Source organism: Dermochelys coriacea, chromosome 1, assembly GCF_009764565.3.
Source record: "Dermochelys coriacea isolate rDerCor1 chromosome 1, rDerCor1.pri.v4, whole genome shotgun sequence".
Lineage (NCBI taxonomy): Eukaryota > Metazoa > Chordata > Testudines > Dermochelyidae > Dermochelys > Dermochelys coriacea.
In genome coordinates, this window is record NC_050068.2 from 328,527,163 (window position 1) to 328,553,090 (window position 25,928).

At 39.0% G+C, this 25,928-nt stretch overlaps 1 protein-coding gene across 2 annotated transcripts in view; it reads left to right on the forward strand.

Annotated features, from left to right (window-relative positions):
* Positions 1–25,928, forward strand: part of RELN (reelin) — a 455,243-nt gene that overhangs the window by 182,782 nt on the left and 246,533 nt on the right. For both annotated transcript variants that reach the window (XM_038377914.2, XM_038377905.2), the window contains exons 5-7: positions 4,880–4,912; positions 6,914–6,992; positions 23,706–23,802. In XM_038377914.2, coding sequence (XP_038233842.1) covers positions 4,880–4,912; positions 6,914–6,992; positions 23,706–23,802 — 209 coding nt within the window. The remainder of the gene's footprint in view (positions 1–4,879; positions 4,913–6,913; positions 6,993–23,705; positions 23,803–25,928) is intronic.

The window sequence follows — 25,928 nt, forward strand, 5'->3', positions numbered from 1 at the left end:
TGTCCCTTTGATGCATAATTTCTAGCACTTTGTCCGGTCTAGTGTTAAATGTCACACGTTATAGGGTTTCCACTAATTCCTTAAGGAGACTACTCCACAGTCTTACGGATATCCTGAGATTCAGCCCAAATTCTCATTTCTCTATTTTCTTCCAGTCACTTTCTACAATATTTACACAAGATGGGCTTGATAGGCTGATTTTTTCATGCATTGAAACATAAATTGGAGACTTTTCTAGGCATACGTTGAACAACAAATTAAAAACAGAATATAGGCTCTGAGGCTTGACCACGATACTATTTTATAAAATTACACAGAGGGCTTGAGTTCAGTAATGACACAGAGTTCCTTGACTTGTGTATCCATTGAGTAAAGCAATCCTATGGCAACATACTCTGGAGAGAAAGGTTCAACCTCAGTGTTTCAGTAGTTGTTTATAGTAAATAGAAAGTATTGGCTGCAATCTGCTAGGGAAAAAAAGAGGGAGATTAGCATCTTACATATTCTTTACCACATACCATGAGCATCTATTCATATGCCCCTTTGTGAAGAACTGATGTCCTGCAGCTAACAGTCCCTGGATTTGAAATTCTGGGCAAGACTTTTTCCGAGGAGAGCTGATGACCCAGTAACTCACTTCCTCTGTTGGTCTAACAGAGCCCAAATTTGTTAGCTATCAGAGCTCAGCACAAAGTCAATTTGTTTACTAAGGATTTTGCTTGTAAGAGTGAGGATTATGGGCGGCTCCTTATGGTAGGCTTTGCCTAGCTTGTTTTGAGTTATATACACTATGATGTTTACTTGCTGCTATAAACAGGCTCTGAACCCTCCTGTACATGTCATTTTTGCCTACACACTTTCAGGTGTCTCTAGTCTGCACTGGCATTGATGAGACATAGTCACATTTAATTATGTTAGCAGTTCAGTTCTGGGTAGTGCCGACTTTTATTTAGCTAACATGTCAGCTACTGCAGTTTCTCACTATCTTATCTCCCCTTTCCCATTTGTCTCCTCTCTTATTCATCCAAAACACTGCTTCCTTTCGTGATGATGTAATAACATCTTCCCCTTACTTGTGTTTTTCCATTCGTTGTCCACATAAAATTCAAACTGTTAATTCAAAGGACTCTGTAATTCTGTCCTCTCTTATATATTTGACTTCATTGATTCCACCACTCCTTTTTATTCCTTTCGTGTTGCTCATGATTCCAGCACACCTTTCTTTCTCTCCTTCAGTCTCTCCTTACTATGTGCCTTCTGCAATGCTGCCCCCTACACTTGGAAAATATTACCAATCATTGTATGGCAAGCCTCCTCGTTTTCCTTGTATTGTTCTGTATTGTACCTGCTCATGCCTGAGCACTGTTGGGCAATGACTATTCTTTGCATGGCACAATTCATGTGTGGTAAAGCACTGTCTGTGCACTATAACTATTTATTATTTATATTAATTGCTATTTAAATAATGTAAAATCAACTCATTTACATAGTTTTTAAAAAAGAGAAGGTCATCTCCATCGAAGCTATATGCATTTTTAATCCACACACATATGCCATATACATTTCAAGCTACACACATGTGTGTCTGAGGGGGATTTGTTAACTGAGAATCACAATTTTAAATAAATATTAAAATACTCTTTTTTCCCCTCTCATTTGTCAAGTTTTTTTTATAGTTTATGATACTTTTAAAAAATAAGTAGGCATTTTTCATGGTTCTATATTATTACTTAGTTTTGGAGCATATGCTATTTTGTTGAACTTTAGTGAAATAACTTGAGGAGACTTAATTTGCCTCTCAGCTGTGCAGTATTGGCCTGCGTATAATTTACGTTGCTTTAAAATAAGTAATCCTTTGGACTGATAAAAAGGGAAGATTTGAGAATAGTTAGAAAACCACTACAATCAATTTTGTGTTATGCTCCAAATTTATAGCACTTTGGGACCTTAATTATAATACCTGAAGGTCAAAACAGTGCTGTATTGCAATAAAATATAAAATATAATAAAGAAATTATTCCTGGGGAGATGAAAGTCTAGGTTCATCACTCATTAAATGGTAAGTTCATAGCCCTTGTATAATTTGTCATCTTTAGCTGAGGAATTTGAATGACAAATTAGGTGAAGGGATACCTGAGGCAAAAATACATCAGCATTTGGATACACTAGAGATTTGGGAATGCAGTCCCCCTCAACAATGTTTATTTGTCAGAAAAGTATTTTGTTCTACATTTAGTGTTTGTCTAACTCCACATTTTGTTTTTGAAATTAATAATTAGCTGTGCTAATATAAATATGCATAATTATCATCAATTTGGTTTGATGGGCAGTCCATTGTTACAACTAGAGTTGTTTTGCAGTGTGTTGTGTATATACTTGAAAAGCCTGTGCTTTTATTTTATTGAGCCTCTTAGGAACCTAATCCTGAATTCCTTGTCCACACACCAAGAGATACACCGAAGTCAATGGGATTTACACGTTTAAGGCTATGTCTACACTTGAAGCTTGGGGTATGATTCCCAGTTCGAGTAGACATACTTGTGATAGCTCTCATTGAGCTAGTGTGCTAAGAACAGTAATAAGAAAAGGAGTGTTTGTGGCACCGAATGCATCCGATGAAGTGAGCTGTAGCTCACGAAAGCTTATGCTCAAATAAATTTGTTAGTCTCTAAGGTGCCACAAGTACTCCTTTTCTTTTTGCGAATACAGACTAACACGGCTGCTACTCTGAAACCTGTCAAGAACAGTAATGTAGCTGCAGGAAACACAGGCACCAGCAAGCAGTGAAATGGGCTAGCTGCCCTAAGTATGTACCAATGGGACTCGTTCAACTAGCCCATGACCCACTCACTGCTGCCCATGCTACCTTGACCACATTACTATTTTTAGACACTAACTTGATGAGAGATTGCACAGATATGGGCATTTGAGCTGGGAATCACACTCCCAGCTTCAAGTGTAGATGTAGCCTGGGGGTGCCTATTTACTAAATAGGCTGCCTATTTACTATTTACATAGTAATTTAAGATAGCATCAAGTGTGGTTTTTTTAATACAACATTTTTCAAAACATCATGAGCTGCATTCTCATTTACAATAAGGCTCGTTAACAGGACCTTTAGAGAATGTCTACACTGCAAAGGGTCCTTGGAGGGCTTGTTAGTCTAGTTTTTAGCTCGTGCCGAAGCCAGTACCACCACATCACACTGTTGTTATTACCCATGCTAGCTAGACTGGAGTTAACATGAGTATGCCTACCCATGTTAAAAGCACTCCTTCACTTTGCAGTGTAGACATAGCTTAAGAGTGAATTAGAATTAGGCCTCCTATCTTCATTTCAAAAAAAAAAAAGGAGTACTTGTGGCACCTTAGAGACTAACAAATTTATTTGAGCATAAGCTTTCGTGAGCTACAGCTCACTTCATCGGATGCAGCTCACGAAAGCTTATGCTCAAATAAATTTGTTAGTCCCTAAGGTGCCACAAGTACTCCTTTCCTTTTTGTGAATACAGACTAACACGGCTGCTACTCTGAAACCTATCTTCATTTCAGTTCAGGGTATATCTTTCTACTTGGAGCACAGAACCTATTTTATTGGTTTGCTCTCAATAGCTAATGACCTGTTTAAATTCAGATGACACTGGGAAGAAATCCTGCTCAGTCAATTGATCACTACATCAATGGCCTACATTATCACAATCTTGTGTCAATGATCAGCAATACAGTGGCTTCTAAACATCCTTTTCCCCAGCTCTGTCCTCACAGGTCTCTGTGATCTACTGATGATCTGCATCTAGTAATGTGGGAAAGAAAATGGCTACAATGTCAGTGACAGAAGTCTTGTTCTGAGTCTGACTATTTAGAGCATAAAGTGTTTTTTAAACCTATATCATATCTGTACAGCAAATGAAGAAAGATTGATTTTCCTCTATCATTGTATCAGCAAAGTCACTGTCCACAAAATTTTTCCATGTGGTGAACAGCTTGGTTAATTCAGGATGTTCCTATCTATTAAGAGTCAAGCTCTTCCTCTCTGCAAGGAGTTTTCTACATGCTTTCTGGATAAGACTGCTCCGATTTGGCTGCCCAGCCTGTCTCTGTGGTAGGAGGAGCAAATTCAGAATCTTCTCTGGTTTAGTTTCAGATTATAGTGTTAGTAAAAGATCAAAATCTCATAAGATTTGTATATTTCACACAGGTCACAACCATGCACTGGATTTTTGCATATATTTTATTGTATCATGGAATTCTGGAAATCACAGATGGAAAAGGCCTATCAAAGACCTAATTCTGCAAAGCACTTAAGCACTTACTTAAAGTTAAACAAATGATTACATGTTTTGCTGGATCGGGGCCTAAATCCGTTGGCCCATTTCCCTGGGAACACAAGATTTTCCCTCTAATATTATTTTGTAATTCTTTGTATAGTGCAATTTAAATGATCAAGTGTGCATTCTTTTGCTTCTTATCTGGGGCAACTATTCCATAGTCTAACAGATCTCAATCTCAGGAATTTTTTGCTGATATTCAACTTAATTTTTTCCTGTATTAATATCTTCCAGTTATTTTTAGTTATGTCTCATGGCCCCACTTTAAAAATGTTCTCTCTCTGTCTACAAGTGAAACTGCTTGTAATTGTTATTTAGTGTACTTATTGACTTTTCTTTTAAGTAGAGAACAATTCTACCATCATTTTCTATGTTTGTTTTTATCATATTATTTAATTTATACCCCGTTCTTCATAAATTAAAACTTCTGTATAAATGACTTAATAACATGTATGCTATTACAAGTTAGTTTACACTGTATAGAATTTTAATACAGTATTTAATTCCTATTTTAGTCAAAATTCACATATTATGTGTCTTTATTTTCCACAGCTCCGACAGAAGCTTCATTGCATCCTCATCTAGGTATGTGCTAAAAGTGTTTACTATTATTGTCATAAACTTGAAATCACTAGTTTTTTATACATAAATAAAATGTAAAGTCATATAGAAATTGTTGCTTTGGGGAAATACAAATAAATATGAGACTTATTTAAAAGGGATCAAATTAAAACTAGTTCTGGTTGGTTTGCTTTTTATCATGATTTTTTCATTCCTACTTGCTTATTGGCTCTGAGTTCTCACAGTATGAATACATAGTGTCTCATAACTTTCCTCTCTAATTATAGGCTAGATCATCAGTTTGTGATTCAGCCTGTAGTAAGAGATACTGCTCTCGTGCACCATCCCCGGAGCAGCCCGGTAGGAAGATTGTGCACTTGTTGAAAAATTGAAAAAGATTCAGTTATTCTGTGTTCTAGTTGAATTCCTGATCTGACTGAATATCATAACAGATTTTTTTCTGGCTAATTTTGTGTGTTCTGTTTAACACAGTTCAGAGATGGTGTCACTCAGTGTAGGTACCTCTGAATACAGACACATTTGAGGATCTAGTCCATTGTTTGAAGTCCATTTTGCCTTATATAGCTGTGCTGGAGTGCCTACAATGCACTGAAAGAGCGGCCTGTCAAGTCCTAAAATAGAGCTTAAAAAAGAGAGACTATAAGGCTGTGTGTCCCAATGTTCAGTACTATCCAGAGATCATACTTATTTGTTGCTGGCTTTAAAAAAATATTTTGGATATGCCCACAGAGTCTAATTATGATCTCATTTACACAAATGTTAATCAGGAGTAATACCACTGAAGTGATTGGAGTAATACTGATGTAAAACCATGTGAGGTCAGGATCAGGCTTATCATTTCCAAAATGTTTAAAATGTGGGAATGCACCAAAGGCTTTTTCATCATGTGTTTATCAGTTTGGGCCAGATTCTGATATTCTTGCTCCCGCTGAGTAGTACCTTACTCCATTGTGGTCTCATTCACTTCAGTGAGACTATTTGTGGAGTACTACACTATTCAGCATGACTAACACCACGTCTACACTACCCGCCAGATCGGGTAGTGATCGATTTATCGGAGATCGATTTATCGCGTCTAGTGTAGATGCAATAAATCAATCCCTGATCGCTCTGCCGTCGACTCCAGAACTCCACCAGGGTGAGAGGCGGAAGCGGAGTCGACGGGGGAGCGGTGGCTGTTGATTCTGTGCTGCGAGGACACGAAGTAAGTGATTCTAAGTCGATCTAAGATACGTCGACTTTAGCTACGCTATTCTCGTCGATGAAGTTGCATATCTTAGATTGATCCCCCACCCCAGTATAGACCAGGCCTAAGGGTATCAAAGGTATTTGTCCATTTATGTCAGCTGTATACAATATATACTGTATTCGGTCCACAAAGCAAATCTAGGGGGGGGGAATGGTGTATGATGCTGATAGAGCAATATGTAAAAAAAATTATCATCACTAACTATTAATATACTCCTAAGTATGGTCACAGGAGACTAAGAATCATGGGTTCTGATTCTGATCTTACTTACTCTGATATAAGCCAGAGTAACTCCATTGAACTCTGTGGATTTACACTGTTGTATAACTTGTGTCATACCAGAGTCAAGTCCTTGGACATTAGAGATGTAAAACACCTGTTAGATCATCTAGTCCATCTCTCTGTCAGTGCAGGAATTTTTCCAACTCTAGAAACAAGATTCAGTGTGAAGGGGAGTTTGTAGCACAGTCCCTTAAAACATTTGTTTTGAATCCTATGAAATCTGTTTATTTATATTACATCCAGAGTGAATGAATTGAGACCAGACCACTACCATAAGAAACTTTTCCCCAGAAAACCCTGCATTACAACACTTATGTGCTTAGAGCTGATGTTTGCTTTATTAGGTTTGTTCTTTTTACATTACAGTTTTGAAATACTTTTGCTCTAGGTAAGGCAACACATTGTCAGGGTGGTTAGAAAAATGGACCATTACACTGGAATTCTTTCCTACAGTGCTTTATTTCTTTTTTTAGCTGAAATGCATAGTGACAGCATTATTCTACGAGATGATTTTGACTCTTATCATCAGCTAGAATTGAATCCCAGTATGTGGTAAGTTTCAGGTCTCTCCTTCCCTTTACATTTGTTTTAGGAAATGAATATGCTTCAATTATTATTATGGTTGTGTATTTGTATTATGGAAGCATCTAGATGCCCCCGGTGACTTCAGTGGGACTACTCAAAGTATGCAAAGTTAAATAAGTGTGTTGGTCTTTGCAGGATCACAACCTATATAAACTACACAGACAAAAGGTGAAATCCTAACCCCGTAGAAATCAATGGCAAATCAACATTGACTTCAACAGAGCCAGGATTTCACCCAAATGGTGGAAGAAAGGCTGTACAATCCCCATTATACAGATGTGGAACTCAGGCACTGCGAGATTAAGTGATTTACCAAGGACATCTGTGGCAGAGCTACAAACTGAACCCTGCTCTCCTGAGTCATAGCACAGTTCCTTAGCCACCAAATCATGCTTCCTTTGAGTGGTGTCACTGTATCCTTAGTAAATTTAAAGTTCAGTTTATATTTTGTGCGAAATCAAAAACATTATTTTAAACAGATGCAACATCATTACCCATAATGGACCAAATCCTTCTCCCACTGAAATCAATGGAAGTTTTTCCTATTACCTTCAGTGGGACCAGAATTTGTCTAGATATATGCATAATGATTTGCAGTGTAGCTATAGCAGTGTCGATCCCAGGATATTACAGAGACAAGGTGGGTGAGGTAATATCTTTTTTGGACCAACTTCTGAGGGAGAGGCTAAGTGTGTAACTTCTGTTGGTCCAGTAGAAGATATTAACTCACCCACTTTGTCTCTCTATACATAATGATGACATTTATGTGAAGATAAATGTGAGAGGATGACATTGAGATGATTCACACTGTAACTTCAAATGAGGTAAGTAATTATAACAATTGTATATCTACGTTATAACTGGGAACAAATCAGCAATTATTAATAAAGCTCTCTTTTACAAGTGTATCCCAGAGATACAGCTACTGCACTTTGGCTCTTAAAGCCACAAGACTCCATTATAAATTCCCATTTTACAGTACACCATAGGCACTAACATGCAAATGTTCTTAAATTGCAAGATCACTTTTGACAAGGGCGAGTTGGACTAGATGATCTCCTGAGGTCCCTTCCAACCCTGATAGTCTATGATTCTGAGTTACTGTATTGATATATAACAAAGCTATATATATTCATCTATATAAAATAGTCTCATGTGTCCCTCATCCTGCAACCTCTAAAGGTACAAACACAGCTTTACTAAGCCATTGTAATGTCACAGTTCTGTCACTTACTTGTTAAAGGGATGTCTTTCATGTAATGTCACAAACCCACTATCCAGTAAATGGGTATTTATATGGAACCAGGAGAGGAAGATTGGGAGCAGCGTTACCACACTATCAGGGCCACACTATGCTACCAAAGGGAATCATGGCACTAGCACAACCCAGTAAACTATAATTCTCCTGGTTACCAGCTAATACCCTTTATTATTATCATATCAGTCTTTAAGAGAAAGATTTTAAGTGTGAACATTGGCCAGCTATACAGGAATAAAGACAGGAGACACTGGATGTGGTTTAATTAGGCCGCAACTTTATTATTAGCTGTTTGTGACTATCTGGCAGATAAAAGTGTATAGTGCAGGTAACTCCATGTTCATTTCAATAGCTACCTGGGGGCTTCCGTCAGCCTCCCCCACTCTTTTCCATCCTGGTCCCCAGCCAATCCACTGCTGAGATCTTGCCATCCCCCCCTCAAATAAGGGTTAAAGTGGGCTATAAAGGAAGTGGGGTGGGTTGGTTCCCAGCCATACCAGTCATAGGTGTCCCAACCCACCCACCCACTCCCATTCCGCTTCTTTAACAAATACCTCCTTTAAATTCTTTACCAAACCTTTTATCTGATCACTGTATCCCATCCCTATGGAGTACCTGCATTGGACATCCGCCACAAAGGGACACCAGGAATTAGCTTGGCTACTCCCCCCACACAGCCCTTTATTTAGATGGGATTATTAATAATGGTTCCTACCATTTGCTGCCCCATTCAATTAATACAACTCGCCTTATAGGTTGCGTTTCCTTCAAGACAGAGAAAGTTTGATGGGTTAACTTATTCTGTTCAATGAAACTCTTGACAAATGCAAAGTTTCTTCCATGCAATTCAAATTCTGCTTATATCTGATGAACAGTGATTGCTTTAGTTCTATTTGTGTTTATGGCTGGTTCTGAAGTATATTTTCCCTGTTGGAGATCTGACTTAATTTTTCTTTTTTATTACAGTCTGCTATATGTTGTTTTCCTCCTGGCGACATCTTTCAAAGTTTCACCTTTTTATGACAGGTTTCAGAGTAGCAGCTGTGTTAGTCTGTATTCGCAAAAAGAAAAGGACCTTGTGGCACCTTAGAGACTAACAAATTTATTTGAGCATAAGCTTTTGTGAGCTACAGCTCACTTCATCGGATGCATTCAGTGGAAAATACAGTGGGGAGATTTATATACACAGAGAACATGAAACAATGGGTGTTACCATACACACTGTAAGGAGAGTGATCACTTAAGATGAGCTATTACCAGCAGGAGAGCGGGGGGAGGGGAGGAAGAAAAACTTTTGTAGTGATAATCAAGGTGGGCCAGTTCCAGCAGTTGACAAGAACGTCTGAGGAACAGTGTGTGTGTGTGTGGGGGGGAATAAACATGGGGAAATAGTTTTACTTTGTGTAATGACCCATCCACTCCCAGTCTCTATTCAAGCCTAAGTTAATTGTATCCAGTTTGCAAATTAATTCCAATTCAGCAGTCTCTCACTGGAATCTGTTTCTGAAGCTTTTTTGTTGAAGAATAGCCACTCTTAGGTCTGTAATCGAGTGACCAGAGAGACTGAAGTGTTCTCCAACTGGTTTTTGAATGTTATAATTCTTGACGTCTGATTTGTGTCCATTTATTCTTTTACGTAGAGACTGTCCAGTTTGACCAATGTACATGGCAGAGGGGCATTGCTGGCACATGATGGCATGTATCACATTGGTAGATGAACAGGTGAACGAGCCTCTGATAGTGTGGCTGATGTGATCAGGTCCTATGATGGTGTCCCCTGAATAGATATGTGGACAGAGTTGGCAACGGGCTTTGTTGCAAGGATAGGTTCCTAGATTAGTGATTCTGTTGTGTGATTGCTGGTGAGTATTTGCTTCAGGTTTGGGGACTGTCTGTAAGCAAGGACTGGCCTTTACACAAAGTAAAACTATTTCCCAATGTTTATTCCCCCCCCCCCGCCCCCACTGTTCCTCAGACGTTCTTATCAACTGCTGGAAATGGCCCACCTTGATTATCACTACAAAAGGTTTTCTCTCCTCCCTCCCCCCCCCCGTTCCCCTCTCTCCTGCTAGTAATAGCTCATCTTAAGTGATCACTCTCCTTAAAGTGTGTATGGTAACACCCATTGTTTCATGTTCTCTGTGTATATAAGTCTCCCCCACTATATTTTCCACTGAATGCATCCGATGAAGTGAGCTGTAGCTCACGAAAGCTTATGCTCAAATAAATTTGTTAGTCTCTAAGGTGCCAGAAGTACTCCTTTTCTTTTCACCTTTTTATGTATCCAGATTGTAGTTTATAAGAATTTCACAGATATTTGTCTGTTGCATATATTTTTTCTAATGCTATCTTTTTCTCTTTTTGTTACATTTTGTATGTTCTCCTTAAGAATTCTGGGCAGATGCAATGAGAATCTAGAATCTCAAAATAGAAATATCTCATTTTTCATGGGATTGGATAGATCAAGGGCTTTATAATGGGATACAGAGTAGCAGGCAATGAAGATAATTTTAGCTTGTGTGTTAAATAGACTTAAAGGAAAGAAATGAGAGAAGGCATTATTTACCCAACAGATGTTTCATCACTCACAGAGGGCCTAGCTACTGGGAGCCTCCATAACTTATTTATTCACTGGGCCCTATTCATAAGTCCATCCTTGCTTCTTAGAAGTCTCAACAGAGAGGCCATGGTCTGAAATCCTGTCCCCTAGATTTGGTCCCTCTAATAACCTTGAGACATATTGGTGTGGCAGTGTGAAGGGATTTTGCACTAGTGCCATACTTGCTATTTGGATAAAGGACTCTAGTCTTCATTGTGATGTCTATCCCATAGTATACATCTGTCCAATGGGGCTCTGATCATCACAGGTCTTTTGGTACCTTTAGAAATAATAATAAGCCTGATACCTTTCAGCAATAATAAATTAAGTTAGAAAAAAAATAAGGGGAAAAGAATAATTCTTGTTAGGTATCCTGCACTTTGCTGCATAGAGGATTTCTCCAGAGACACTCCCTTCAGTGAAGACCTGCTTAATTCAGAAATCTCATTCTTCCTTGACTGTGTAGCTGGAGTTAAGTCAGGGATTACTAACCGTTTATGCCAACTACCCTAAAATCGCATTTTTCCCCTGGCAGCTGGTGAGATCCTCTCTTTATCACAAACAATTGCTGTAACTGCAACTGCAGTATTTCCCGTGCCATTCTTTCCCTGATTTGCTCTGCTCAGAATGTAGTAGCAGCTGCCTTGCATGCAGCTCTAGTGGGGGTTGGTCACTAGGGGCTAGTGAGACTAAGCCCCACTAATAATTAGTTCTAGCCATTATTTGTGTAAAGATGAAAAGAGGTTTATCATGTTTTCTATTGTCTATTCTTCCCAATCCGTAAATAGCAATTCTGATTTGGATGTGCTTGATGCTGCCCCAGCCATCCAGAGTACCTTCATGGCATGTACAACTGCAGCCAGGGATGCACAGTTCAAGTGCACAGACAGGCCATTTCATGGCTATATGTGTTTAATTTTCTGAGACTCTGTAGAGACTAAGCATGTCACTTCCTCACTTGTAGAAGTCTCACATAAAATAACTGTATTTTGTCCTGGAGCATTGTACTGATCTGGCTGTTACTGCCTATTGATTTATAACTGCTCACATGTGTTGCAAAGGGACAGTGCAACTAAGATAAATTTCTACTCACACACCAAGACTAAATAAGGGTCATCCCAGCTAGTATTTGTGTACTCTTTATAGCAGTGATAGTGACCCTATGGCACAACATTCCAACTTTCCCTGAGGAGAATGTTATAGCAAAGTGCTAAATAACCAGAATGGGCTAAAAAATTAGAAAGCAGATCCAGAAAAAAAATTGTTAACTTAAGAGCAATGCTTTAATTTCAGCACCAGAAAACTGGAGAGAGGAAAAACCTCTAAGATCTATAAATTAGTCAAGAACACCTGCTGTCAGTGATCTATCCTGTGCTGTACAAAAGTTCTCATTCAAACAATAGGCTGCTCAAGATAAGCAGCATACTCATGGGTATATTCAGTAAATTTAAAAAATGATTTAAAATAAAAGCTGCTACTGGCTTAAGTCCAGCAGCTCTCATTACCAGCATGAAACTATGTTTCATCTCAAATCCCATCAACACTCATAACAGCAATCACTTACCAAAAAAAAACAAACAAACCACCTCTTAGATGATGACATGAAGAAAAGCAGAGCATATCAAATCAATCACTAAGAAACAGATTCCAACTCTAATTCATAGCCTATGAGAAATGAAGTGTTCAGATATATAGTGATATTTCCAGTGGCGAAGAGGTGGGTGAAAGTTCTCTGAAAGGAGACAAAGGTCCTAAAACGATCTCCAAATTGCAGTAAAGCCAAGAATGAAACTTCACAAAGATTTGTTTGAGATGTTTATCCCCGTAACATTTCTTGGATCATAGAAGACATCAGGCAATATAATGTCAGCAATCCAGTGTATTCTAGATGGAAACAAGGAGCTTGTAGAAAACAAGATGACAAATGGGGACAAGGTAACAACAGATGTTTGTCTTTCAGCACAATGAGAAAAGAGTAGAAATGGACAGAGGTGGCATTTGTAGAGAGCAGAGGAAAGCAATGGGAGCTCTGCAGAAAGGACATCTAGATGAACATCTATCAATAGTGACACCAAGCAAAAGAAATGAAGAGAAAGTTAAATGAAGATGTAAGGCAGAAAAGTGGCAAAGACTATGAAAAGGGACACACCTAGCTAGGACAGTTAATACTGCTCTCCTGCAGTACAAATGGTATAAGGAATTAGCATTACTATTTGCACAAAGAGGAAGTGAAGCACAGCGAATTGGAGTGTTCTTATTTCTATACATGCAAGAAAATAATGATGATCTAGGGAAATACATATCAATTATTTTACTGTCCATATATTTCTGTCAAGCTACTGAGCAATTAACTCTGGAGCAATACACTTCAAATGGAACATGAAGATTTGAGATCAGGATTACTCATACTTCTTATGAGAAAATAATCCTAAAGAAGATGAATGATCAGATTATTAGAAGGACAGCTATCCAGAGCTCTTCACAATATATTTCACAGATGAGATTATGGAAGAAAAGTATCTGAGCAGCTGAACCACTTTATATTCATAGTATCTTAGAAATTAGAGAGAGAAAAGACCTGTTAGGTCATCTAGTTTATCCCCTTACTAGTGCATGAGTATTCCTTACACTATATTTATAGACAATACTTCCCTGCTGAGAGACAGCACATACATAAATAGCAAGGGTTCATGCAGGATTTGAGCTATGAAAAACAAAAATCTGTGGACAGAAAATAAAAATAATGCTTATAATCAAGCAGAACAATTATATCAGCAACATAGTTGAGCAAAAATGGAATCATACATCTACTTTGCTGAGGTTACATGAAGTCGATATAAAAGAACTTGAAATGATTTAGTTATTTAAAACAAGTTGTCTACAGAAGAACTTTGTGTCACAATATCTCTGTCAGTTTGTCAAAATTGTATGTAAATATATCTAGTACGTGATCATTAGTAAATGACTGAGTGATGGCTTTTCTTGATAATCTGGATGCAGTCAGAAACCAAGTGACTTTAACTGAGAAGGGTAATATTACTTTTCTCTTTTATAGTAAATCTCTTATGAGAATTTTGAAGTACTTGATTAATATTCCTTAAGTCTCAAGAAAACCCTCCGAGTCAGATTAGTATTATCTCAGTCTTAGAAATGTGTGAAACTGAGCCACAAGAGATGTTTAAGCGAAAATTTTCAGAAGTGTCTGCTAATTTGGGAGTTTAAACTTGAAACACTTAGAATCTGATTTTCAGAGATACTGGGCACCCATAGCTTTCACTGACTTTAAATGGAGCTGTGGGTGCTTAGCATGCTGATAATGAGCCCCCATATGTTTTAAATTGGACACCCAGAAATCAAGAAACTCAATATTAGTGGACACTTGGGGGAAATGTTGCCTTTAGTGACTTACCCAAGGTCATACAACAGTGAAGAGTAAGGAAAACGTATCAGGATTCCTGACTCCCAGTCTGGCTTCTGTTCATTTCCTGAATATACTGATAGCTTCAGGATTGTCTTATTTTTATTATGGAATGGAATAATGAAATTCACCAATAAAGAAAGCAGTTTGATCTGTGTATTTTCTGGACACTAATGTGCTATTATTATAGATATGATACCACTCCGAGCTGGTCAGAAATGTTCAAAAGTCCCCTGAAATTGATTTTTTTCTTATTCCTATCTTTTATGCATGCTGAAATCCATAGACATGATACATTCTTTTTCAGAAGAATCACTGGAAAGACACAAAACAAATATTCTCTACCTTCCCTTCCTATGCCTTTCTCCTGATAATACTATGACTTACCCTCATACACTCCTTCCCTGTATTATAAAGAAAAATAAAATTATGGGCCAAATTCAGCCCTGGTGTAAGTGGACAGAAATCATAATGAAGTCAGTAGGAGGTGCACCAGCTTACATAACTATTCCTTCATAATGATTTACTAAGCTGCATCAATATTAATTGCTAAGAGTACCTTAATGTGATTTTATAGAGGAAAAACTACTTTCTTGTATAATATCTCACATTGTTTTGAAAAACCGAACTGAACCTGACCTTAAGGAGAGACTCCTGTAATAGACTGTGGTGAAAGAAAGCCAGCCCTACAATGAATTGACCCAGGGCCCAAATCTGAAGAGACTGAGAATAACAATCAATAATTCACCACATCTAGAAAAAGCATCTGAAAATCTTACATCAATCACTCAGTATATCTTATCAGCTCATAAATCTCCAGGGCATTGTGTTCTCACAAAGTTGTTCTGTTCTGCAGAAAGTCAGCTACAATAAAGAACCTTATTACCTCAGGAGAGTTCTCATGGGAAGCCAGAAGAACTGGTAAATGAGAATGCGCAGCTGAATGACATAAGGAAATAAGACAATTCCCTGGGCTAATTCCCCCACAGCAGCCCCCACTTCCTCAAACTCCACTTCACCCTTACCTCAGGGCCTCCTTCCTTGTGCCTGATATGGTGTGTACTGCTCAGTCTCTCCAACAGCACAACTTCCTCCCACAGCTCCTGACATGCACACCCACCTGACTAACTGGGAGGCTTTTAACTAGTTTCAACCATCCCCTGATTGGCTTCAGGTGTCCCAATCAACCTAGTGTCCTCCCCGCCTTCTGGAAAGTTCTTAATTGGCCCCAGGTGTCTTAATTGACCTGGAGCAGCTGCCATTTCACTTATCCTGGTACCAGGGATTTGTTTAGCCTGGAGCTAATATATCTATCTCCCACTACTTTTCTATAGCCATCTGGCCTTGCCCGGTCATTATATATATATGTATATATTATATATTATATATATATAATATCCATCCAGGAAGTGAAGTGAATCCATCCAATAACTGGATAGCTCATTTTCACTGGCCCATAACTCAGAACAGACAGCCATTTGAATGTCTTAACTACTGTGCCATAAGCAGCTCCATGTGGTACTCATGGACGGTCTTTTTGCTGACTATGCTTATGGTCATCTATTGGGACAGCATTATGCCTGCTCACAAGTTGATCCAGGCTGAAGCACTTGCAGTAATGATACATAAGTTGAACATTATGAGAAATCATCAGTCTATGCAAAATGAGTCGGGAAGGAGAATTGTACCATGATGACCATAGGATATTGACATCAAGAAAAGAAAATGGTGGATGCCCTGACAGAGTTGCATTGGTTCTAAAGCTGAAGGTAAGCCAGCCTCTTATGGCATTTAATCCATTATCTCCTCATATGCTGAAGGCAAGATTCAGCATCAAATCCAGTGCAGCTACAATAGTACAAGTATATGTGCAGTCCTCAGCAAATCTCTGGTGAAAAAAGAAATGAATGTTGACTAGACATGGAATAGTATATAAAATGGGATTACGAGAGTGACTGAACAAGTATTGGACTACAAGCCTAAAACAAAGAAACCAAGTTGGATAGTGGTTGAAGTGCTGCAGAAGTCCATCTTTTGTGCCAGCAGTGAATCACTGGCATCTCATGTCTCCTTACCTTTCATCTGATCTCATGAAGGATACACCATCAAAAGAATAAATGAAAAATGGAAGTAAAGAAAAAAAGACATAAACAGACTAAACTACAACAGAACTTGGGGAAACCATTTGCATATCATTCTTAATATCATGGAAATGTCCAAGTCTCAGGCAGTCTATGTGAGAGAAACCTACGGGATCAGTCAATGGACAAGCTTAACTATACCATAGTAAATCTAATAGAGTCAAAGACCAATTTGTATATCTGCCATAAAACATAGGCTAAACCAGCAAAGGGGAGCAATAGCCAACTCAGTTGGATGCGCAGTGCTATGTCACAATATACAGAAGGCAAAAGTTACTGTGAACAGTAGCTCATGCTCTTCTGTAATAAGAGACACCATTTATGTAAATCTGTAGGTAGACCACCATGACCAAGAGACTAAAAACGCCAGTTATCAGAGTGCAAACTGGTATCAACAAGAAATAAATGGGATGGAACAAATTCATCCTTGGCTCCAGTAGAGTTATATCAGGAATGAATGCGAACCTAAGTGTCTGATGTAGAAGATCTAGTTTCTGTTGGGTATTGACATTGCTATCCTCTGGCTAATTGTTCTCTACAGTCAGTATTCTGTCATCAGTGTGAGCCAAATCCTATATGTCATCCCAATCAGTTGATGACTCTGATTGTATATCATAGAATTTTAGAGTAACAGCCATAAGGGACCGCAAGATCATCTAATCTGACCTCCTGTATATTTCAGGCCACCAGCAACACCCAGCCATCCACACACTAGACCTACAACCAAAATTAGACCAAAGTATTATAATCCTGAGGAAACTAAGATGTTGTGTGCCACAAGCAGAGAATTGGAGGGGCCAAGATGCACCAATGCCCAAGGCCCCTGCAATGGCAGGGAACTTATTCATTTGAGATATACCCAGATGAGCCCAGCAAGCAACCCGTGTCCCTTGCTGCAGAGGGAGGTGAAAAATTCTCAAGGTCACTGCCAATCTGATCTGGGAAAAATATATTTATGCAACCATGAGTTTTATAAAGATGGTTTATAGCATAAGAGGGAGATAAAACTTTGAACTCTTATCATCCTTTGGGGAGACTTTTTATTTTCAATGTTTAATTCAACTTTGATTGTGCAGTTTTTCAGCTCTTAGACTCCAGTAAAAATACACATTTATAATGGAAGGCAGCTGAAGCATTAGTCAGACCTTGAAGCATCATTTTGAATTGCCAGTTACCAAACGGCATAGTGAAGGATGTCTTTGGATAGTCTGTGAGTTCTACTGGAACTTGATAGTATCCACTCTTTAGATCCAATACAGAAAACCATTTAGATCCTGCTAATAAGGCAAAGGTTTCTTCTATCCTGGATAATGGATAGGAATCCTTTCGGGTAATGCTGATCAGTTTTCAATAATCCACCACCATCCCTAAGAGCTCCAGTCTTCTTACACATCAGCACCACAGGTGATGCAAATGGACTACGTTTCCTCATCCTCTCTAAGGGCCACCAACTCGCATAGATTTTCAAAATCTGAAGGCAAAACCCTTCCAGTTCTTCCTTTAAGAGGCACATTATTTGTGAGCTCAATCGATGTGTCACTCCTGAAACTCTTCCAAAGTCTAGATCATGAACAGCAAAAGCTTTATAAGCTTCCTTATTGACAGTCTCAGCAATCCTTTCCCTCTCAGCAGCACTGAGAGGGGATCCTTCAAAGTCCAGTGTAATATGACAGGTTTCAGAGTAGCAGCCGTGTTAGTCTGTATTCGCAAAAAGAAAAGGAGTACTTGTGGCACCTTAGAGACTAACAAATTTATTTGAGCATAAGCTTTCGTGAGCTACAGCTCACTTCATCGGATGCATTCGGTAGAAAATACAATGGGGAGATTTATATACACACACACACACACACACAGAGAACATGAAACAATGGGTTTTATCATACACACTGTAAGGAGAGTGATCACTTAAGATGAGCCATCACGAGCGGGGCGGGGGGAAGGAGGAAAACCTTTCATGGTGACAAGCAAGGTGGGCCATTTCCAGCAATTAACAAGAACATCTGAGGAACAGTGGGGGGTGGGGTAGGGGGGAGAAATAACATGGGGAAATAGTTTTACTTTGGAAAACCTTTCATGGTGACAAGCAAGGTGGGCCATTTCCAGCAGTTAACAAGAACGTCTGAGGAACAGTGGGGGGTGGGGTAGGGAGGAAAAATAACATGGGGAAATAGTTTTACTTTGGAAAACCTTTCATGGTGACAAGCAAGGTGGGCCATTTCCAGCAGTTAACAAGAACGTCTGAGGAACAGTGGGGGGTGGGGTGGGGGGGAGAAATAACATGGGTTATTTCTCCCCCCCACCCCCCACTGTTCCTCAGATGTTCTTGTTAACTGCTGGAAATGGCCCACCTTGCTTGTCACCATGAAAGGTTTTCCTCCTTCCCCCCCTCCTGCTGGTGATGGCTCATCTTAAGTGATCACTCTCCTTACAGTGTGTATGATAAAACCCATTGTTTCATGCTCTCTGTGTGTGTGTATATAAATCTCCCCATTGTATTTTCCACCGAATGCATCCGATGAAGTGAGCTGTAGCTCATGAAAGCTTATGCTCAAATAAATTTGTAATATGACACTGTCTCTTCAGTTGCAATTGCTGAAACCTGGGTTGGTACTGGTTTTATCCACTCAACTGCTTACCCCTTCGCAATAACAATGTGAGGTGACGACAATATGTCGTCCTTCCTTGTTAAGTTCTTGACTTGTACCCCTATTCTCATACTGGAGCCAGTGACTTTAACAAATTGAGACAGAACTGGTAGCCCACCAGGTCTAACTGCAAAACCTGGATCTTCCAGCATTACAACAGTTTCCAATTCATTCACAGCAAATTTCAGAATTCTGGGCACTGTTTTGGATGTGCCAGGTGGAATTGTCACTGATTTTCTTCCTCTGAGGACCACTTCAGCCCCTTCTATCTGAAGTATATTGCCAATAGACTGCAACTTTTGATAAGATGAATACTCATAATAGAAAGTTTCACATATGCAGGTTGCTTGAGAAGCAGTATATATTAAGCAGGTACTCTTTACCCCATCTAGGTAAACGTAGCCATGACAAGCAGGTCCCACTAACTGCTGGATGGCCTCACTCACACCCATTTGGGTAGCATCTGTTTCCTGAACCCATTGACTAGCAGCTGTGCTCTGAGAATTTTTAATTTCTTTTCTTCCTGGCTCAAACTTGCTCTGAGGTCTACCCATCAGTTGCTGATGTACTAGATTGGGGTTAGGCAAATTCTCACAGTTGTTCTGAAAATGTCCTATATGCCCACAGTTAAAAACATAAAGGTTTTCTTCTGTTAAATCTTGGTATTGCTTGTTTATTACATTGTTTGGGTCTTTGATGAGTGAATAGTGTATTTGAAGCAGACATTTCAGAACCTGGCTTGGTCATCTGCAGTCCCACCAACCTCTGCTCATTCTGCAAATATTTCTCCTTCCAATCTATTGCAGAGGCTTCTTCATGGGCACTGGAAGTATTTTCAGATGCCCTTATCAACTGAAAACTACTCCCACTCAATGGCATTCCTTTTTCTTCTAGTTCTTGTCAAAGTTTTCTCTTTGTTTATGAGAGTGCTCACTTTCGATGGATCTTACCTCAAAAAGGAATGCGGCATAAGAGATACTCCTTTTTCTACCACTACAGTTAATCCCTTTTATTAAGCGTTTATTTAATAAATATTAATTAATGAACAGAAGAGGCAATCATCAAGTGATCCATTCCTGTTGTCCAATACTAGCTTCTGGCAATCAATGAGTAGGGACCAGAGCATGGGTTTGCATCCCTGACCATCTTTGTTGATAACCATTGATAGACCTATCCTCCAGGAACTTATCTAGTTCTTTTTTGAACCCAGTTCTAGTTCTGACATTCACAACATCCCCTGCCACGAGTTTCACAGGTTGACTGTATACATAGTGTGAAGAAGTATTTCCTTTTGTTTGTTTTAAACCTGGTGTCTATTAGTTTTCCTGGGTGACCGCTGGTGCTTGTGTTATGTGAAGGAATAAATATGCAGTGGGTATGGAAAATAAACTATAAGTTATACAACAATCCTACAACTGGCTCTGAGCAGGTGACCATAGATCACAGACACTTATTCACTTCCTTATTCACTTTTGCCACACTAGTCATGATTTTATAGACCTCTATCATATTCCCTTTTAGTCATCTCTTTTCCAAGCTGAAAAGTCCCAATCTTTTTAATCTCTCCTCATACAGAAACTGTTCCATACCCTTATCATAGAATCATAGAATCATAGAATATCAGGGTTGGAAGGGACCCCAGAAGGTCATCTAGTCCAACCCCCTGCTCAAAGCAGGACCAAGTCCCAGTTAAATCATCCTAGCCAGGGCTTTGTCAAGCCTGACCTTAAAAACCTCTAAGAAAGGAGATTCTACCACCTCCCTAGGTAACGCATTCCAGTGTTTCACCACCCTCTTAGTGAAAAAGTTTTTCCTAATATCCAATCTAAACCTCCCCCATTGCAACTTGAGACCATTACTCCTCGTTCTGTCATCTGCTACCATTGAGAACAGTCTAGAGCCATCCTCTTTGAAACCCCCTTTCAGGTAGTTGAAAGCAGCTATCAAATCCCCCCTCATTCTTCTCTTCTGCAGACTAAACAATCCCAGCTCCCTCAGCCTCTCCTCATAAGTCATGTGCTCTAGACCCCTAATCATTTTTGTTGCCCTTCGCTGTACTCTTTCCAATTTATCCACATCCTTCTTGTAGTGTGGGGCCCAAAACTGGACACAGTACTCCAGATGAGGCCTCACCAGTGTCGAATAGAGGGGAACGATCACGTCCCTCGATCTGCTCGCTATGCCCCTACTTATACATCCCAAAATGCCATTGGCCTTCTTGGCAACAAGGGCACACTGCTGACTCATATCCAGCTTCTCGTCCACTGTCACCCCTAGGTCCTTTTCCGCAGAACTGCTGCCGAGCCATTCGGTCCCTAGTCTGTAGCGGTGCATTGGATTCTTCCATCCTAAGTTCAGGACCCTGCACTTATCCTTATTGAACCTCATTAGATTTCTTTTGGCCCAATCTTCCAATTTGTCTAGGTCCTTCTGTATCCTATCCCTCCCCTCCAGCGTATCTACCACTCCTCCCAGTTTAGTATCATTATTATGATACTATGATATGATATGATATGATATGATATTATGATACTATGATACTTATTCATTGTTGTTGCCCTTCTCTCTACCTTTTACAATTCTAATATATCTTTTTTGAGATGGGGTGACCAGAACTGCACCCAGAATTCAAGCTGTGGGCATATCAGGAATTTATATAGTGGCATTATGATATTTTCTGTCTGATTATCTATCCCTTTCCTAATGATTCATAACATTCTGTTAGCTGTTTTGAGTGACACTGCACATTGAGCAGATGTTTTCAGATAACTATCCACAATGACTCCAAGATCTCTTTCTTGAATAGTAACAGCAAAGTTAGACTCCATCGTTTTGTATGTATAGTTGCTATTGTGTTTTTCAATGTACATTACTTTGAAATTACCAAAATGGAATTTCATCTGACATTTTGTCACCCAATCACCTAGGGATTCCTAGGTAACATTTCACAGTCAACCTTGGGTTTAACTCTCTTGATTAATTTTGTATCATCTGCAAATGCCATCTCATTGCTTACCCCTTTTTTCAGATCATTTATCAATATGTTGAACATCACAGATCACCATACAGATCCCTGGGGGACACCACGATCTACCTCTTTGCATTCTGAAAACTGACTATTTATTCCTACCTTTTGTTTTCTGTCTTTTAACCAGTTACTGATCCATGAGAGGACCTTTCCTCTTATCCCATGACTGGTTAGTTTGCTTAAGAGCCTTTGGTGAGGACCTTAAAGGCTTTCTGAAAGTCCAAGTACACTATATCCACTGGATCACTCTTGTCCACATGTTTGTTGATACCCCTCAAAGAATTATAATAGATTGGTGAGGCATGATTTTCTTTGCACAAGCCATGTTGACTCTTGCCCAACAAATCATATTCATCTATGTATCTGATCATTCTGTTCTTTAGTCTAGTTTCAATCAAATTGCCTGGTCCTGAATTTAGGCTTATCGGCCCATAATTGCCAAGGTTGCCTCTGGAGCCTTTTTTTAAAATGAGTAAAAGCACGTAAAATGAATAACAGCATATTGTTAGCAAAGAATATGGATTATTTAAATAAGATCTATTATAGTCTATGACTAAATGAGTCCACTGTTACAAAACAATTCCAGGAAACATGTTTAAAATGGTCCATGGGTAGTATGCTAATGTTTGAAATATATGTGACCTTATTTCAGAGTAGCAGCCGTGTTAGTCTGTATTCGCAAAAAGAAAAGGAGTACTTGTGGCACCTTAGAGACTAACAAATATATTTGAGCATAAGCTTTGCTCATGAAAGCTTATGCTCAAATATATTTGTTAGTCTCTAAGGTGCCACAAGTACTCCTTTTCTTTATGTGACCTTAGTTGTTGTTTCCTTTTGTCACATTGTTTATTATGACCAAGACAGTTTCCTAGAAACATCATAAATAAGCCCCATGCTTTTAGTCTTTGAAAAATGCTACATAATAGCTGAAAAAATTGTTTTCTGTTAAAGATAATGTTTCATTCAACTCAACTGTTTTGGTTCACCCAAAAACTGTTTTTGGTCAACCTGAAATTACTTTTTTTTCAATTTTTCAGTTTGGCAAGCAAAGCCAAAAATCTGTTAGCTCTAGGCCTAAGTGGTATCAGTATCCACATAATCTTTAATAACTCACAGTGAGACCACCTGACATACACAGCCTATCCAATTTTAACCGTTCCTCATTGGTTTGTTCTGCAATGGAAATAAGTTGTTGATTGTATAAGGTTGGGTTTGTATATAGTTTATTAAGTGAGTTGTAAAGATTATGAAAGGGATATAGCCCCAGAGAAAATGAAGTTGGAAAACCATAATTAGGGGCACATTTGAAAATAAAGTAGGGGCACTTCTTTCAAATCTGTCAGAGCTTTTTTGATGGACAGTAGTGGGGTGGGGAAGTAAACATTTTTCTGAAATTTAGGTTTTGTCGCTCCTAAGTAGAGACATCTGTCACGTATGATTGTCCTTTAAATTCAGTATTGGGATAACTAAATCGTCCCATTTATCTGAGTGTCAAAATCAAACCTTCTTCTTTTAGCAGTTTAGCAGGTTTTTACAGCCCCAGAAGTATGATTTATAATTTTCAGCTTGATGTGTTCTGGTTTTCCTGCAGGTTTGAATGTAGTAACTGTGAGGTTGGAGAGCAGTGCGGTGTAATTATGCATGGCAATGCTGTCACTTTCTGTGAGCCATATGGTCCAAGAGAACTGGTAAGTGGATGTTTGCTAATTTGCATGGGTCATGGGACTTCAGGTTTTGAATTCAAACCTCATCAACCATAGTGATGCTGGGTGTACTTTGAAAGCTTAGTGTTCAGCAAAGAGGTTCTTAAGCAGTTCAATAATGCACAGGATAGTAAAGTTAAATGTTTAAAACTCCTCACATTTTTTCTAAATATTTTGCTTGCTTTTTGCACATGGCCAGGAAACCTTTTGAATGAACTTTCATGAAAGTTATTTAAATGTTTAGAAAAGGCTGGGAGGCCAGAATATAAAACCAAATTTGGGGCCTGAGATGCTTTCTTCATTGTAGACAAACAAAATAAATTAATTAATTTTTCCTCTCTTATTTTATTTGGCTGTGTCTTATTTTCTTTATAGTAAAAAAAATTAATTTGTTTGTGTAAAATATCACTGGGGAATAATGCACTCTGTGGCTTTAAAGCAGTCACATGCAGCCTGGATTAATTACCTGCCAGTTCCGTAGAAGTCTCTGCTAAAATCAGTGGTGAGGTAAATGAGGTCACAGTTTCAGAATAACTGCACCGATATCTGCCACCTCTCTGGTCCGCTCCAGGACTGTCCAGTCAGATCTCTGGTTTCCAGCTATCACCTGCCTCTGGGCAGGGACCCCTCTTCTGACTGGGGATTTCAAGGTTGCACAACTCCCTGCCTGCCAGTGTGATATCCCCAGCAAGCCAGTCTGCCTAAAGGTCAGTGCCTGTGTGTTGCTTTCTCTCCAAGGCTATGAACAGTGTATTGCCAGCAATTCCAAGTTACCACACAACTCTTTCTATGTAAGCACATTTATTCTTAAGGTAAAAGCAGAGAAAACTTATTGAAACATTGAAAAGGTTTAAACACACACTAAACATACCAGGACTCATCCTTCAGTCATACAGGGCCCCAGTAAGCCAAAGTCTTTCCAACCCTTTCACAAGGCTTGGGGCACCCCTTGGACAGAAGATCCTATCAATCTGCTTGATCAGAAAGGCCATGAGTCAGTTCCAGCTCATCCTTTTATACCACAAGCCCTTTCTTTGTTTCTTAGTCTCTGGAAAACCCAGTTTTATCCAGAACCAGTACATGCAAACCACCCCAGTGGGTGTAACATCTCTGGAGTTGTTTAGTTTCAGTGACTCCCCTTAATCCCCTCCCCCCACCCTATTTTTAGTTCCTGTAGGAGCTATGGTAACCCTCCCCCACGGAGTAGAACATAACCATATGTAAACCATTTATAAATTTAATACAGTGGTCCTCAAAGATACTGCATGGGATTGCAGTATCTGTCACCGTAAATATTATGCATTGGGTGTAAATTGGGTGTAAAATAGATGTTAGTATCAAAGTAGTATGATTTGCATTAATTTGGGATCCAGTGGGTATGGAAAACAAAGTAGAAGTTATATAACAATCCTACAATTGGCTCTGAGCAGGTGACCACAGATGCATGTGCAAAAGAGGCAGAATGCTTTCTGTAAGGAGTTTGGTAGTCAGAAATCCAACCCAAAATGTAGGCAATTTTAAAATAATCTTAATGATTTTTAAGATTTTCTTGTTTGGGGATTGGTGGTCTTGTGATTTTTGAAGTCAGGGAGTTTTGGTAATATTATATCTTACACAATACTCCTGAGATCAAATTTAGCCCTGGCGTAAGCAGGCACAACTCCTCTTGAATCCCTTGTGGCCATTTATGCCAGGGTACTGACAAAATACCATATGGGTGTAAACTACATTCATTTTACAAAACCACTAAATGACACATTGGTGACAGTAATACAACCTTGCCAAATATGCACACATTTGAATAGCATATATCATTACCATTTATATGCATGCTAAATTTGATCATATTAATATGTGCTGTTAATGTTTGCATTGTCTTGTGGTGTTTGACAAACACAATACAAATGCATGTGTTATGGTGATGGAAGAACTCATTGAAAAATATTTCACAAATTTCATGGATATAGTGGAACTTCATTGTTTCTCATTTCACTTACCCAAACCTTGTGAGAGAATTCTGCCATTGATGCTGAACTGCCTCAGTCTGCTATTTTAAATGTTATTTGCATGTACTGTGTCTCATTTAATGCCTTGATATACTTGTGAAGAAA